This window comes from Neophocaena asiaeorientalis, unplaced genomic scaffold (assembly GCF_003031525.2).
Source record: "Neophocaena asiaeorientalis asiaeorientalis breed wild unplaced genomic scaffold, Neophocaena_asiaeorientalis_V1.1 scaffold10, whole genome shotgun sequence".
NCBI classification, from domain to species: domain Eukaryota; kingdom Metazoa; phylum Chordata; class Mammalia; order Artiodactyla; family Phocoenidae; genus Neophocaena; species Neophocaena asiaeorientalis.
In genome coordinates this window covers 2,623,947-2,640,116 of record NW_020172817.1, presented here as the reverse complement: position 1 = coordinate 2,640,116, position 16,170 = coordinate 2,623,947, and the positions used below count along the sequence as shown (strand labels likewise).

The window sequence follows — 16,170 nt, the reverse complement described above, 5'->3', positions numbered from 1 at the left end:
AAACTAAATATGTCCCCTACTTTTATGAAATAAACATTTATCTTCTCCTATAAAGAACTGATTTAGAAATTGATATGAACTTGAGAGAGGAATACTTGAAGCTGGCAATATCCCTTAACACATCCCTGGTGGTACTGATGGGAAAGAGAATCTCAGCCAGCAGCTCTCAGTGACCCTTCAAGTACTGATGTCAAAGTGTCAGATCTCAGGCCGAAAGAGGTTCCCAGCAAACAGACCTCCTAATAGGCTGAGAAGGCCCAGTCTGCTTCCATTTTCTGAGGCTGTGAGGTATTAAAGATGTAAAATGTCAATATCTGTGGTCCTGTAATGGAGAAACTTAAAGCCCTATGAGGAATTTCATCTTTCCTTTACAATGGGTTGCTGATTTCCAGGCCCTGGGGACTGCAAGGCCAGGGCAGATGCCCAGCTGGCCTGCCTTCTGCAGGCTCAGTTGGTTGGACCCCTGAAATTCTGTGTTTGGTCAAAGCAGGGACCTGTGATTTCATTGGAAACAGTGGAGCAGGAGACCAAAGAGATGGGGGTCAGAAGCTAAAGGCAAATTTACCAGAAACAATGGGCACTCCTACCTGTCAAGGCCTAATTACCTGAGAATCATTCAACTTCCTTTCTTAGATTTTCATCATGGGCTTTTTTTTTTTTTTTTTTTTTTTTTTTTTTTGCGGTACGTGGGCCTCTCACTGTTGCGGCCTCTCCCGTTGCGGAGCACAGGCTCCAGACGCACAGGCTCAGCGGCCGTGGCTCACGGGTCCAGCCGCTCCGCGGCATGTGGGATCCTCCCGGACCGGGGCACGAACCCGTGTCCCCTGCATCGGCAGGCGGACTCTCAACCACTGCGCCACCAGGGGAAGCCCTCATCATGGGCTTTAAAAGAGCTATCACAGTCTATCTTCATCCGTTGCAAACAGTGGTCACTTTTAAGCTGCTTTTTCAGTATTAGATAACTTTCCTATTCCCTTATGTGGGCTGGTGTAGGTGATTAATTCGCAACCATATTAATGAGTAACTGGCATGAATACTCTTAGACTCAGGGTAGAACTTGAATGCTGACTGGAGACTAAGAAACCAAGCAGTACACCCTTGGGGCAGTCAACTCAATCCAATAAATATTAACTTACGAATGCGTGCTGCGGGAGTTATAGAAGTTCCGGTTGAGTTAGGTGTTGCAACAAAGATCGGCGTTCTGGCATAAAACACATCCCCATGAATTACTCAGGATTCCCTAGTTTCATTTATTTAAAGAGGAGCACAAATTTAATGACGAATCGAACAACCCACATAAAGGATCATTCCCAATTGTTATGCCTATCCCCCACCTACCTTTTTAGCTGTTTGTCCACTTTTTTTCAAAAAGCATTATTTATCGGCAACTGGCCCTTACTGATTCTTTCTAATACATTCAACCGTTTTCTTAGGGATAAACAACTGTATGTATTCAGATATAAGTTTGCCCGTTGTATCAAAGGTCTAAGTGATGGGTGTAAACAAGAGAGCACTTCATTTCTCCCTCATGGACAGCAGAACGTAGTGGTCCAGGGCTAACACAGGATCTCTATCATGTTGAAGACCCAGGCTCTTTCCATCTTAATACTCCATATTCTCGAATCACACAGTCATCCCATGGACCACTGCAGCCAGCAGGGAGGGGAAAAAGGAAGCAGAGGGCACTCCCTCTCCCTTGAAGTCATGGCCTGCAAGTTGCATGCAAAGCTTTCACCCGCCTCACACTGGCTGGACTGTAGTCACACGGCCGTACCTGGCTGCAAGGGAACCTAGGAAATGTAATTCGATTGCTGGTGGCCATCATGGGGCTGAAACTTGAGATTCTACTATCGAAGGAAAGGAAGTCGAGTATTGGGGAACAACCAGTAGACGCTCCCACAACAATACTCCTTTTCATCTCTTATTTCATCAGTTTACATAATTTATAATTAAAATTATGCAATTACAGGAGCAATGACAATGGGCCTTAAGAGATTTGAGAATGAACGCTCTGACTCAGTAAGCACACGACTCAAATGGTGGAAGCGGTTCTACACTAGAGTCGGGGAGGCAAACGTGTTCTCTAAAGGGCCCGAGGGCAAATATTTGGGGCTGTGCTGGCCATACAGTCCGTGTACGCAGCTCTGCCATTACAGCGTGAGGGCAGCCACAGACAACGTGCAAATGGAAGAGCATTCCAACAAAGTTTGATTTATAAAAACGGGCTGTGGGGTGGATGTGGCCTCTGGGCCGCACTGACCTGCGGGGTTCAGGGTGTCATGGGCTTCAGCCACATGGTTATACAGCGGTGACGGGGATCACTGATTAGCCCAGCAAGCCAACCGGGAACCATTCCAAGAGCTTTTAGTCTAAGGACACCTTTCACTTACTGTGCATGTACCAAGGGCCAGGAACTACATTCGGAGCTTTATAATCCTCTCAACAATCGGACAAGGTGGGTAAAATGCTCCCGTTTTCAGATGAGAAAGCAGACACGACCAAGAAAACCCAGATTTGAACCCAGGTCTTTCCAGCTCCAACCCACCAGCCTCCCAAGCCTGTGGTTAGAAAAACAGTCCTTTTGCCAATAACACATGAAACATAAGCACACAATTTCCTGTCACATTGCTGGTGAAGCTGTTGTATGCCAGATTTGACTTGTCAAGTATTAGAATGAGAAAGGTTTCCTCTGATCTTAAAACAGTCCTTGCCCTAAAAGTTTACCCAGGTTTTAGCAAAAGGCATCTAACTTTCAGATTTGTCCTGGGTAGAGTTGCTAAGGTCTCAAGCTTCAGAACATTGGTATCTAACAGAGGGGGGAAAGTCAAGGCGCCATCCAAGTCACTGAAAACTTTTAGGGTCTTTCAAAGTTTATCTTAATAAACAAAGATTATACCCCACCCCTTCCACCTCCCACCCCAACTTCTTACCCTAGTGCAGTGGGCTTCACCCACATAAGCACTCCACCCTCCCCAGGTATGGCAGACCATCACACTCTTTCCAGAACCTTCCTGACGAGGCCTCACAACCCTTTGAGAGCTCCAGGCACCATTTCCAGTTTATAGAAGTTGGCAAGAAAGAAAGAAGTCATCTGCCATCAAACCTTCAACACTTATGGAACAAACTGTCTCCCATTTTCCCCTCTGCTGTGCCCCAAAAAGGGATTATCAATTACTTCCTTTATTGTCGCTGCCAACGTTTCTCGTATCTTAGTTTATTGAGCAAGTGTCTTCTTGTTTCAGCAAGCATGTCGATTCATTCTAGGTTTATAATCTATTGATGTGTATATTCCTTTTATTACGAAATCTACATCTCGAAGTCTTCCTTCATACAAACAAATACGCTTCTAAAAGGAAGTTTTTCAAGTATTACAAAATGGGGAAATTATGACTATTTAGAATTCACGCTCAGTTTAATTACTTTGGAAGGAAGGTTATCCACCACTCACGTTACAAGCTACTCCAGAAACACTGAGTTAATTTCTTAGAGAAGGGAGCCACGTTTAAACATACATATGACCCATAATTAGTGAGCCCTGCATAGAATACTCTCAGTAGTAGACACTAGTAATTTCCAAAAATATAGAAACACATTTGTAATCCCCTCATCTTGTCTGAAGATGACGTTTATAGGTATAATTTCTAATGGCATAATGTGAACATGCTCCACCGATAGATGCGCTTGTTTTCTTTTCAAAAATAAAACACTTGCTTAGGGTTCAACTAAAACCCCACCAGGAGATGTCACTGCCTGAGTCACAGGTAATACTGGTGCACAGCCGCTCCTTCTGTTTACAGCTAGCAAAGAGGCTGCATCACGCTGGTACTTACTATGTGACACCTCTTATGCACTACCACAAGTGGGTGTCTGCCCAGCTCTGGAGGACCAGTCTCCACCCTGGAAACAGAGCAACCCGTCATAAATCACAGTTATGGGGGAGAGGAGGCATCTGGGGGTCCGACCTCTCCCTCACCTCTTTCCATATCAGGCACTCACAACTGCACCCCCCTCCAAGAGGAAGACTCTGCCGTCCGATGATCCCTCCCCAGATGCTGCTGAAGCCACAGAGCAACACCTTTAATAGCCCTCGGTGGCATTGTCCCAGTGGGTGACAATCACGCCCAGGGCAGGCTGACCCTGCAAAAATGAGGCTGTTGGTGGGGTGGGGGGCTGGGCAGTGTGTTCTGGCCTGGAAGGCTCACGGGAGTCTCCTCCCAAGGGTAACACATCTGTCTTCTTGAGCACTGAGCTTGTGTGTGTCTCCCAGGAACAGCCAGGACACTCTCTACCCCACTGTTTCCCAATGTCTGCATCAGGACACTTTGTGACATAGAGGTATTGCCATGTGTTGCTACATGCAGGTTTATCCCCTCGCCTTTGCCGATTTGGGATCCAGAGGTGGCGGGACCACTGGTAAGAAAGCAGTTCCTGGTGTGAAGGCACCAGGGGAAAGATATAAGAGAGAGAACGGATGCAGGAGAGGATGAGAGAGAAATCAGAAAAAATTCACGTAGAAACGTCCTGCCTGATCTTCTCACTCGCAAAACACTGCATGAGATGAGGTTACTCTGGCCAAAAAGCCAGAAGCCAGGACTCCCCCAGGAGGTCGTGTCTATCTTCCTATCCAGAGTTCACTGGCGGTTTCACAAGAATGGCTAAAGAAACATAAACAGGGTTTCAACTCACTTCTGCCTGAAGGTCTTTCCTCTGACTTTGGGCTGGTTCTTATTATACATTCTTACTAAGCTGCCACGTGGCCAACCAGCCCCAGAAACCAACTGAAATCCCTTGACTTTAGCTGAAAGAGAAGTGTGATGACTGAAGACAATTTCTGATTTTCAAAGCAACCTTTCTTTAAACACTGCAAGCTGATGTCCCATTTTCTCAAACACAAAATGGAGGCGTTGAATTTCTTTCACCTTAACTCCAACCTATAACTGACCTTCTCTAGAATCGAATCGCTTTTTGTTCCCTTGTCTTAAGTTTAAAACTAGGTGAGCGGACACTTCATTTTCTGTTTCTTCATACAGATGTATATACTGGATTTTCCTGCGGCTGAGGCTACTCTCTTGGTAACCACTTTATCTCACTCTGGTGCAGAAAGGGTTTGAGGTCGCTTATAAAAGTACACAGATAACAGGGATAAAATAAACACCTCAGCGAGCAGAGCCTATCAGTCCACAGGATGTATTTGTACAAAATGGTGCACCTTGTCCAGGAGGTGCAGCCCCTCACGAGGGCACAGGGCTTGCGGGTAGAGCCTGGGATGGACGTCAATCCCTCACTGGCTCTCTCAGCTGGATGCCTTGTACACGTCCCCTGCCACCAAGGGGGTGGTGGCCCTACAAAGGAACGAGGCTAAAAGGCCTGATGGGAGAGAAAATAGGAAAGCCCAGGGGAAGAAGGGCATACAGAAGTGTATCCAGAGGGTCCCATGTACTATCTAGAAGGGAGCTGTAATTTTACCTCCAAATGGCTAAATCAGAGATAGAAATACGATCATTTAGAAGATTCACGGCGCCCATATGATTAAAACAAACCAATTAGACAAGAGATAACATGTGCTGTGAACTCCCTCCTGTGGGTACTCGGCTTACTGTCGGATGCATTGGGCAGACATCCTTGTTCCCCAGAGAAGGGGTAAATACTTCGACTCAACACACGTCACTGGCATGACACCCACGCTCACTTGGGTTAAATCAATTACAGGAAGGATCAAAACCATGTGAACCAAACACACACCCCTTGTGGCCCTATGCAAACAGACCATCTAGACCAAACCAACCAGGAATGCACCAACTCTGTACACACCCGTGGTCGAGCCCACCATCTAGAGAGTGGATGGCCCGCACATGCTGAATATCCTCCGTATTATCATATATTCTATGCTGCTTAAGGAAGTGCATAACTTATGTAAGTATTATTAGCAACTATTTTTTGAGGACTTACTATGAGCCATTCACTAAGCTAAATATTTAATGTGGAAATACCATATTTAATCTACAGGACAAACCTATAAAGGAAGTATTATTATCCCCATTTTACTGATAACAAAATGAAATTCAGAGAGGCCACCCAGCTAGTCAATGGTGAGGTTGGGATTTGCAGCCAGGATTGGAAACAGCTTTGCATCATTCCACAGACCACGTCTGCAGTCACTCTACAGGATAGCTAAAATAGTTAGGTGTTTATGCCTAAAGACGTGAGCTTCCGCTAACTAGGAAGTTATTCTATATAAATAAGTATATTCATCAAGACCCCTGGAGCATTCCTCTGTTAGGAAGAGATGTCACTGGTCTGCAAGTTTTTTTAAAAACAGGAGAAGGAGCCAGATGGCAAGTTTTACCATCAATATCCTTCCAAATGATGCGATAAAATTTTATAAAAACAAATAGTAAACATTTTTTTCTCTCTCTAGTAGTTTTATTTGTTTATTTATTTTCTCAATTAATCTATTTTTTGTCTGCGTTGGGTCTTCGCTGCTGCGTGCGGGCTTCTCATTGCGGTGGCTTCTCTTGTTGCGGAGTATGGGCTCTAGGCGCGCAGGCTCAGTAGTTGTGGCACACGGGCTTAGTTGCTCTGCGGCATGTGGGATCTACCTGGACCAGGGCTCGGACCTGTGTCCCCTGCATTGGCAGGTGGTTTCTCAACCACTCGACCACCAGGGAAGCCCCCCTCTCTTAGTAGTTTTAAAATAAAGCCCCAAAATTCATTGACGTTCTTCAGGAAAAAAGGGGTTCATGTCCTCTCCCCTCAAATCTGTATTCTTTCTCTGCTTGACCAACAGGACATGGTAGAAATGATGCTTGGCCAGTTTCTGGACCCAGGCCTTAGGAAACTACCAGCTCATACTTCATACCCTTTGAGGCAATGATTCCCCTAACGAGAAAAATTAAAGTGGCAAAACTATCTGGAATCATAGAGTAATAGTAATATAGGTGGAAAAATCCAAAGGATAGCATATTTTGTAAGCATTAAAAATGCTCCCCAGGGGACTTCCCTGGCGGTCCAGTGGTTAGGATCCCATGCTTCCAATGCAGGGGGCGCAAGTTTGATCCCTGGTTGGGAAACTAAGATCCCCCGTGCCACAGGGCGTGGTCAGAATAAAATAAAATAAAATAATAAAATAAAATAAAAAAGTAAAGTAAAATAAAATAAAAATGCTCCCCAAATGTTTAATGCCACTGGGAAATGCTTATGAGAAGAAAAAGCAGCATACAAAATTGTATGTATCATATAGAATTATTGTAACATTGCCAAGAAAATTTGTCCAAAGAAGTACTAGAAGACAAGACATAATAATCCTTTCTTTAGGGTAGTAAGATTACAACTGATCCTGTCTTCTTCTTTTTTTTTTTATCTTGAATTTTATTTTATTTATTTTGATCCTTTCTTCTTTATATTCACTTTTCTCTACACTATTTTTGTTTCCCCCAATGGACAGTCATAACACCTTTTAGTGGGAAAACACCATTGTGTATGAGATTTGACCCTCAGGTAAGCAAGCCTGTGCCCTCACATACCTTCTGTGGGACTCAGATTTCCATAATGAAGAGACACCAAGTGGATCCAGACATGGATTTGCCCACGAAGAGACCAAAGGCTGGGAGGAGGGCAGCCTGCATGAGTGGGCTGTCCCTCTGTCAGGGACAGCTTCTCTTGGCAGCCCTGGGACAGACCTCTCCGTGGCCCACCACACAGCAGCTGCAGCCCTCCTTTGGCTTTGGAAAGCAAAGACACCTTCCTCACATTTTAGGGATGGCAAAGAATTAGTCACCCTGTGTTGATAAAATAGAAATGAGCTTTAACAGGGCTTGATTACCAGAAGTTTGCTGGGGAGCCGCAAGGGTTTGGAAAGCACGTTGCTTGTTAACTGGTGATTAAGATATCTCACACTAAACACACTCTCTTGTAACAAGGATAGACTGTGTTATTCTCCATGCTCTTAATCAATTTCAAATATTAGCCCACCTGGATCAAAGTAGGATTTCAAAAGTGGTAAACATTGTTTATGCCTGAGACAGATTTTTCCATGACCGTATTAGAGGGTGGAAGAAAAAGAAATCATTCATTCTTTCGACAAACCTTTCCCGAATGTCTAGTATGCCTTAGAGATACATAAATGAAGAAGATGGAGCACACTTAGAATTAAACACAAACTCTTGCACCAGTCCACGTCACTTGGGTCCTGGGGCTGACCCCTGTGGGTTTGCAAGAACCAGTTTTTCCCATATCTTCTGAACCCGGCTTTCACTGACCTCATGTGGGTGGCCTGAAATTGACCACAGTGATGTATTTACACCACAGAAATCAACGAATGCCAAAGAGCAGAGAGGTGGTTGCTAGACATTTACCAACACACCACTGCCTGCAAGGCCCAATGAGGGGTCCCCATACACCTCCCCCACTCACCTCCAGTCAGCCTCTCCCGTCTCCTTGTGTGCTGACCACACTGGCCTTTCTGGGTGTCGAGCCCACCTCCTGCATCGCCACCGTATAACGATACACGTGTCTGTCTGTACAGGCTTACTTATTCACTTCGCCTCTCTGTGCCTATTTCAAAACCAACGGCAGCGTAAGGACTCTGCAGGCCTATGAAAGCTGAAATACGCTTGTTTGTGGGAACCCATCATCTCGACCGAGCGTCCCAACACACAAAGCTTGAGCTGGGGCGTGCTGGTCAGACTTCTTTGTGAGGCTTTTCTTAGCCTCACTCTATATATGAAAGAAATAGTATTATCAAAGCATAGGCTTCACCCACAAGGTGAAATTAAGCCTATAATCAGGCCAACCTGAATCATTAAAACATCTGGATTAAAGAATATATTTAAATCAATTTCTTTTAAACCTTCCAAGACTATAATTCAGTGCAACTGCTAATGCCATTTCCAAATACTACAGAGGCCACTGTGTTGTTTTTTTTTTAATTTTAATGGAAATACATTTTTTTTAAATTAATTTATTTTTGCCTGCGTTGGGTCCTCATTGCTGCGCGCGGGCCTTCTTTTTAGTTGCGGTGAGCGGGGGCTACTCTTCATCGCCGTGTGCGGGCCTCTTATTGCGGTGGCCTCTCTCGTCTTGGAGCACCAGCTCTAGGTGCGCAGGCTCTAGAGCGCAGGCTCAGTAGTTGTGGCACACGGGCCTAGCTGCTCTGCAGCATGTGGGATCTTCCTGAACCAGGGCTCGAACCCGTGTCCCCTGCACTGGCAGGCGGATTCCCAACCACTGTGCCACCAGGGAAGCCCCAGGGCTACTGTGTTTTTAAAGAGCTTTGGTTTTCTTAAATACAATAGCCCTTCGTATATCCAGAGCCCAAATATAGGGCAACCTCTCCACTCCAGGGCAGGGCAGAGCAGCCCAGACTGCTGTTACAGAGTTAGTTTTAGAGGCTCAGTGACCTTTTTCAAACTTTTGTATCTTTACTATGTTATATGAGACGTCAAATAACAAGCTTCAGAGAGCCCTGCATTAGCAGCCAACATTTTGCTTCTTAAATGCTAAAACTGCACACTGTCCTTGGGTAATAGTCTCCTAAGTCCAGGTAGCCTGGGGTCCAACCGCTTCAAGGCAGCTGGACTAGACGATGTTTCACCTGTCCCCATCCCCCCACCACCGCAAATCGGGCTACTGAAGACATCCCAGGGCCCACCTGCTGCATCCAAGGTGGGGTCCAAAATGAGGTGGGAGGCGGGATGAGAAACCAAGGGAGCCAGGCCCCTGGCCAGGGGATGATTCTCCTCGTATTTCTTGATCGTGCCTGCCTCCCCGGTCACGGCCCCTACTTTCTTCCTTCTTCTCTGGCACCCGATGCTTCCTGCTTGGCTTTCTGCCCTCCTTTCCCGGCGTCAGAACAGCATTCTCTCACACCCTCTCCCTCACCTCCTGACCATGACACTGGCACGGAGTCTTTGGAGGTTCTTACCAAGAGCGTTTATTACTGGCAACAAGATAAACAGCAAGAAGGAGGGTCTCTCCTCCGCCTCCCCCGGCCCCCCAGGCAGCTGTCTTCACATTCGTCCACTTGGTGAATATGAAACGGTGCGTCGGGGCCACTGGACCACAGCACACGAAGCAGCCAGCCCGTGAGGTGCCCTAAGCACGCACCCGGATTCCCTAACGAAGCCTCCCATCATTTGCTTTCCACTGATTAATTTCAGATTTCGCTCACTGCCCGTTACAGAGCAATCTGATTCAGCAAATTCCAAAATGGGACTAAAGTAATAACAGGAGGAAGCCTGAATGTGGCACTCACCCAGAACCGGCTGCAATCAAGCTCGAAAAACACGTTTGGCCAGCAGATTCGAGACTTATAATAATAGTTATTTCTCTTTTAGATGTGGCACCGAAGGACGTGTCCAATGGCACGTAATCTCAGATTTAGCAAGAGTAAAATTCCCCCTCAAATGTAATATTTTACTTTCAGCCTGGCTCTAAATGTTCCCCCCGTCTGGGGTGCCCTTTCTAACTTTCTGCACAGATATGGAAACAAACAAACAAACGTATGCAGCAAAGTATACTCCATAGAAAACTACCAGCTGTTGAGAGCTGGGAGTTATCAGAACAAAAAAGGGGAGGCAGGGGTAGTCTACTTCAAAGGAGCGAGAGGGTGTTTCCCACTTTCAGCAAGTTATGAGTCTTTGGTAATAATAATTATTATTAGATATGTGTATAGTGTGTGTGTGTGCGTGTGTGTGTATTTACTTATTTATTTATTTGTTCTCCTTCTTGTCTGTTTATCTTGTAACCGGTAAAACATTCTTAGAAAAAAAACTTCTGTTTGTTTAGTTTACATCATAAACTACTTGTTCAAAGTATTTATAATTATCCACAATTAATTATGTTTAATTTAATTGTGGGAATGTTCCATTTCATTGAGGCAACCCTTATTACACGTCTGCCAAGTCTCTCCCTTCAGTCTCTAAAAATGATCAGGCCCCCTAGATACTTACTTCAGGTGTTAAAATGGTTTATAAATACTTTCCATTCACAAGTATTTATAAAAGTGCCTATTCTGTGCAAAATTCTACGCAGAGAGTTGGCGGGAATGCCAAGATGGAAAGTGAACAAGAGAAAGTCCTGCTTTCAGAAATGTTCAAATGTCATGAGGGGGATACATACAATACTGGTAGGTCACCCATCGTCTCAAACCAAGACTGACATCTAAAATTCTCTGAAAGTGTTTTCTCAACTATTTAATTAGTCCATGTCCTAAATCTAGGCACTTGTGTAAATGTCATCTTCAAGCACTTGATTTAATGTCTCATTTTATATAGAAAGTTCTTTCATTATTCAATTAAATGTGAACTTAACGTCCCCTTTGATGGATGGGGAAGGAATCTGGAAGAAAATGAAAACTAGAAAACTAAAGAGAAAAGTAGCTTTTAAGGACATGATTACAACTGATTGTAGGCAACACACACACACACACACACACACACACACACACACACACACACACACACACACACACACACACACACACACACACCCCATACAACCATGGCTGAAAAGGAATGCTTATACAAGGACAAAAAAATATTGTGGTATTCCTGTTCCTAGAGAGTTACCAGTTTCCACTTTCTTTGACAATAAAATTGGCAATAACCTCTTGTCCTTTTTTTTCTCTCCCGTTGCGGAGCACAGGCTCCGGACACGCAGGCTCAGCGGCCATGGCTCACGGGCCCAGCCGCTCCGCGGCACGTGGGATCCTCCCGGACCAGGGAAGGAACCCGCGTCCCCTGCATCGGCAGGCGGACTTCTTCAACCACTGCGCCACCAGGGAAGCCCCCTCTTGTCCTTTTTTTAAACAACCTTCTTTCTACATCTTCATATCTGAATTTCAATGGCCCTAATTAGAATTCCAATGACACCGATTTATATAAATTCTGTTAACACAGCAATGGGGCTAGAAATGGAAACTTCCAATATGGACACAAGTTGTGCTCATATTAATAGAAATAACTTCCTGCTTCCTTTCCCATCTCTATCCCCCTTTCTTAGAGCCAGATCTTAATAAAACGTAAACACAGTTACGGTACTGCATATGGGGGCCCAATGATCACATTTTCAAAGACAAGATCTATGGTTAAAAAAAAGTATTGTAATACCAAAATGGGTATATGGGTCTAATTATTAACCTTTAGAAATATTCAAGTCTTTAAAATGCAAGCAATTTACAAAATGTTTACTAGCTTAGATTTCTAACAACCACCATCCGAAGTTAAAAATCAGACATCAAAAAACTCAAGTAGACTTTACGGGGTGTAGGAAGAAACACTTTTTGATAATTTCGGGCCGCCACTTCCTCACTCAAGAAAAACACTTATTGGCATATGTTTCTACGGGTATATTCAGTTAATTTTATGTCTCTCTCTTCACGCTAAAGAAAATTCTATTTCCTGGAATTAAGGGACTGCACTCCTTTTTAAATTTTAATTTCAACTACCTTTTAAATTAGTCACAGTAGTTTTTAGAAAGATAACCAGCAAATGAAATAGACTCAAGAAAAAGTAAATGCGGATCATAATTACCTTTTGCCTGATCCAAAGTCCTCACCTTCAGGCATTTCTGCCCTTTGAAAATAATAACAAAGTGGAGAAGGCTGCAGCACTTTTGTGCTACGATAGTTTCTTCTCCACGCTAACAAGGACTACCAGGCGGGGAAAACCCCAGTAGTCCAAGTTCTTTTCTTTTTGGAGTAAAGCACTCCTCCCCTACCCAGAAAGTAGGTGTTTACAAACTTCTGAAGCCCCGGCCTGCCTTGAATGAAGCTAGGAGCCGGGTTATTATGACTGTCCCCTGCTAAAAATAAATAGGTCACCTCTTACTCCCAGGACCGTGACAGACAGCTGGGAGCAAGCACTGCCCAGCTGCCCAGCTTGTTCGCTCCAGTCCTGTGAGGAGGTGTCACCACCCAGCTATTAACCTTTACCAGGATGACCTCACCTAAGCCAGCCTACCCTTTCTATTTCCTGCTTTCTCCTGGCATGACAAGGCACCCCCAAAGGGCGGCGAGCTTGAAACTTCAGCCTGGGCTATCAGGTCTCCAACTCACAGGAGGGGCTGGAGGGTGGAGAGCAAAGTGGGCAGGACCGCGAGAGCTGAGAGGTTTGTTTGTTCTGGAAATGCTTAGCCACTCAGCAAAAAGATCCCTTACTCACACAAAAAGGGGGAAAATGCCAACAAACAATTGTGTTAGAAAATCTTCCTTTGGGGCATCTAGATGTCTCCACTCTGAAGTGAGCATACAGATATGAGTCTATGTGTTCCTCTGGGCGACACGGTTTCTTCCGAGGGACTTCCCTCTGTCATCAGTGACCAGCCTGACATTGGAATGTGGCCGAGCTGTGGGCCTCAGATGTTCTGATAGCTTTGCCCATCATTACGAATGAGTCATCAATCACCAGGTACCCTCATTCCCTGCAACTTCTAATAGCAGGACGAAAATCGCTTCACTTGTTGCTTTCAAAAAAGCTGGACGAAACATTACTGAGATCCCTTTAGGAATATAACCTGAAGACTTTGCAGAAAAACTTGAAATCTTTTTTTTTTTTTCCTGATTGGGAAAGTCAAGTAAGGCTGTAAGCAAGATCTAATTATTAAGAAACAATATACTTTCCTTAGATACATGCACCCCAATGTTCACTGCAGTACTATTTACAATAGCCAGGATATGGAAGCAACTTAAATGTCCATCAACAGATGAATGGATAAAGAAGATGTGGTACATATATACAACGGAATATTACTCAGCCATAAAAAAGAACAAAATAATGCCATTTGCAGCGACTTGGATGGACCTAGAGATTGTCATACTGAGTGAAGTACGTCAGACAGAGAAAGACAAACGTCATACGATATTGCTTATATGTGGAATCTTAAAAAATGGTACAAATGAACTTATTTACAAAATAGAAATAGAGTCACAGATGTAGAAAACAAACTTATGGTTACCAAAGGGGAAAGGAGGGGGGGGAGGAGGGATAAATTGGGAGATTTGGACTGACAAATACACACTACTATATATAAAATAGATAACTAATAAGAACCTACTGTATAGCACAGGGAACTCAACTGAATACTCTGTAAAGACCTACATGGGAAAAGAATCTAAAAAAGAGTGGATAGATGTATATGTATAAATGATTCACTTTGCCGTACACCTGAAACTAACAGAACATTCCAAATCAACTATACTCCAATCAAAATTAAAAATAAAATAAAAAATAAAAACATTAAAAAAAGAAATGACACTTTTTTTAAAACATCTTTATTGGAGTATAATTGCTTTACAATGGTGTGTTAGTTTCTGCATTATAACAAAGTGAATCAGCTATACATATACATATATCCCCTTATATCCTCCCTCTTGCGTCTCCCTCCCATTCCACCCCTCTAGGTGGTCACAAAGCACCGAGCTGATCTCCCTGTGCTATGCGGCTGCTTCCCACTAGCTATCGATTTTACATTTGGTAGTGTATATATGTCCATGCCACTCTCTCACTTCGTCCCAGCTTACCCTTCCACTTTTCTTTTTAAAATGTGTGTTCCATTGTCACAAGATTAGTAATAGCTAATCCTAGCAATGTCTCTATATTCAATATATACTTTACATTTATATGTGTTAAAGTGATTTCTGGAGCATTAAAAAATTGAAGAGTCTAAACAAATATTATCTTTCTCTGAGGCACTGTTGTTAGCTATTTTGTAGCACATGCCTGTCGCAATTCGCGACAATTCTTTAATATTCCACACAAGAGCTGAAGTTCTAGACTTCAAAGTCTAAGAGTAAGTTGCTGCAGGTACGCAAACACGTAACTCAAATACTGTTGACCCTGAAAGAAAACAGTCATAAGCAGAGTTCTGAAGATCAGGGTGTGCCCGAGCCTCTCAGGATTGGAGCAATGTGCTGTCTTGTTAGAAATTCCAGGCCTAATGGAGTGAAAAGTTGAGACGCTGAAAATATTATCCATGAGAATATTTTACCACCTCTACTTCACTTGACCAACAACAATGCTAATTCTATGATCTAATTCTCAGTTCTAACAATCCTATCCCATTAATTTTACCTTTTTTGTTCTTTTAAGCTTCTCTTGTACTACTTCTTGAATATCTGAGTACCGCTGTTGTTGAACTTAGCTGCTGATGACTACAGACCAGACTACTGTATCCCTGAAACCTGCCTCTCAATTTTAAAGGACAATTAACTGATCGCTGTGAGAGATGAATTACCCATTACTACCATAAAATATTTCCTTTAAAAATACTTCCTTTAGGGCTTCCCTGGTGGCGCAGTGGTTGAGAGTCCGCCTGCCGATGCAGGGGACGCGGGTTCGCACCCCGGTCCGGGATGATCCCACATGCCGCGGAGCGGCTAGGCCCGTTGCGTACAAAAAAAAAAAAAAAAAAAAAAAAACTTCCTTTAAGCACGTCTTTGTGCATTTTAAAATTACTTGCTCCAACCATCAATTCCCCTTTAGATCTGTTTGTGTTAACTTCTGAAATTCCCAAGGACAAGGAGGGAAAACAGGATGGCACAGATCACAAAAGCCAGGTGTAGGACACCGTGGGTGGCTTCCTCGCTCCAGTGACACCTTCGGTCCGGCGGGGGGTGTAGGGTGCCAAGGCTTCCCTCATCATCCCTGGCCGGAAACCCACTGGACATCCCAAATTTAAGGACTCACGGAATACAGCCATGGGAAAGGCCCTGAGGGCCACGAAAGCCATCCAAGATTTTCAGACGCTGAAACGGGGGCCCCGCAAAGTTAGGTGCCCTGCTGGGGACAGAGCCAGGAACAGCCTTCACTGCAGGAGCGAAGGGCTCTTTTCATCCCTCCAGCCGAACCGAGAGCAGAACCCACTCGTTCTGGCAAAAGTGCATACATACGGCCAGACACGTACGCGGTTTACGTTCTCTTATACCCATACTCTTTCAAACTTTGTATGCATTTAATTTTCGTAGCATACTTTAAGTGAACATTTCTATTTTCTCCTGCAGTTTTAATCAGCGTTATGGCCTAAGAAGATAACTGCCATTTCAAAGCTAAATGTCCACTTCTCTTAATGCCCTTTTTTCTCTTCACACAATCATCGGCCTAAGAGTTTTGTTTTTATCCATCTCTCCTACAGCAGCGTTGACCGAGGCTCTGCAACTTTCAGAGACAAGACGAG

The 16,170-nt window shown here is 44.2% G+C and overlaps 1 protein-coding gene across 2 annotated transcripts in view; it reads right to left on the bottom strand.

Moving 5' to 3' along the window:
• RETREG1 (reticulophagy regulator 1) overlaps positions 1-16,170 on the bottom strand; it is a 90,691-nt gene that overhangs the window by 24,947 nt on the left and 49,574 nt on the right. The window contains exon 1 of one of the 2 annotated variants that reach the window (XM_024741730.1): positions 12,531-13,081. The exons of the other annotated variant lie outside the window; for it this stretch is intronic. Within the exon in view, the coding sequence (XP_024597498.1) occupies positions 12,531-12,565 (35 nt within the window). The 5' untranslated portion in view covers positions 12,566-13,081. Of the gene's footprint in view, positions 1-12,530; positions 13,082-16,170 lie in introns of those variants that run through there. 2 annotated transcript variants of the gene reach the window in all.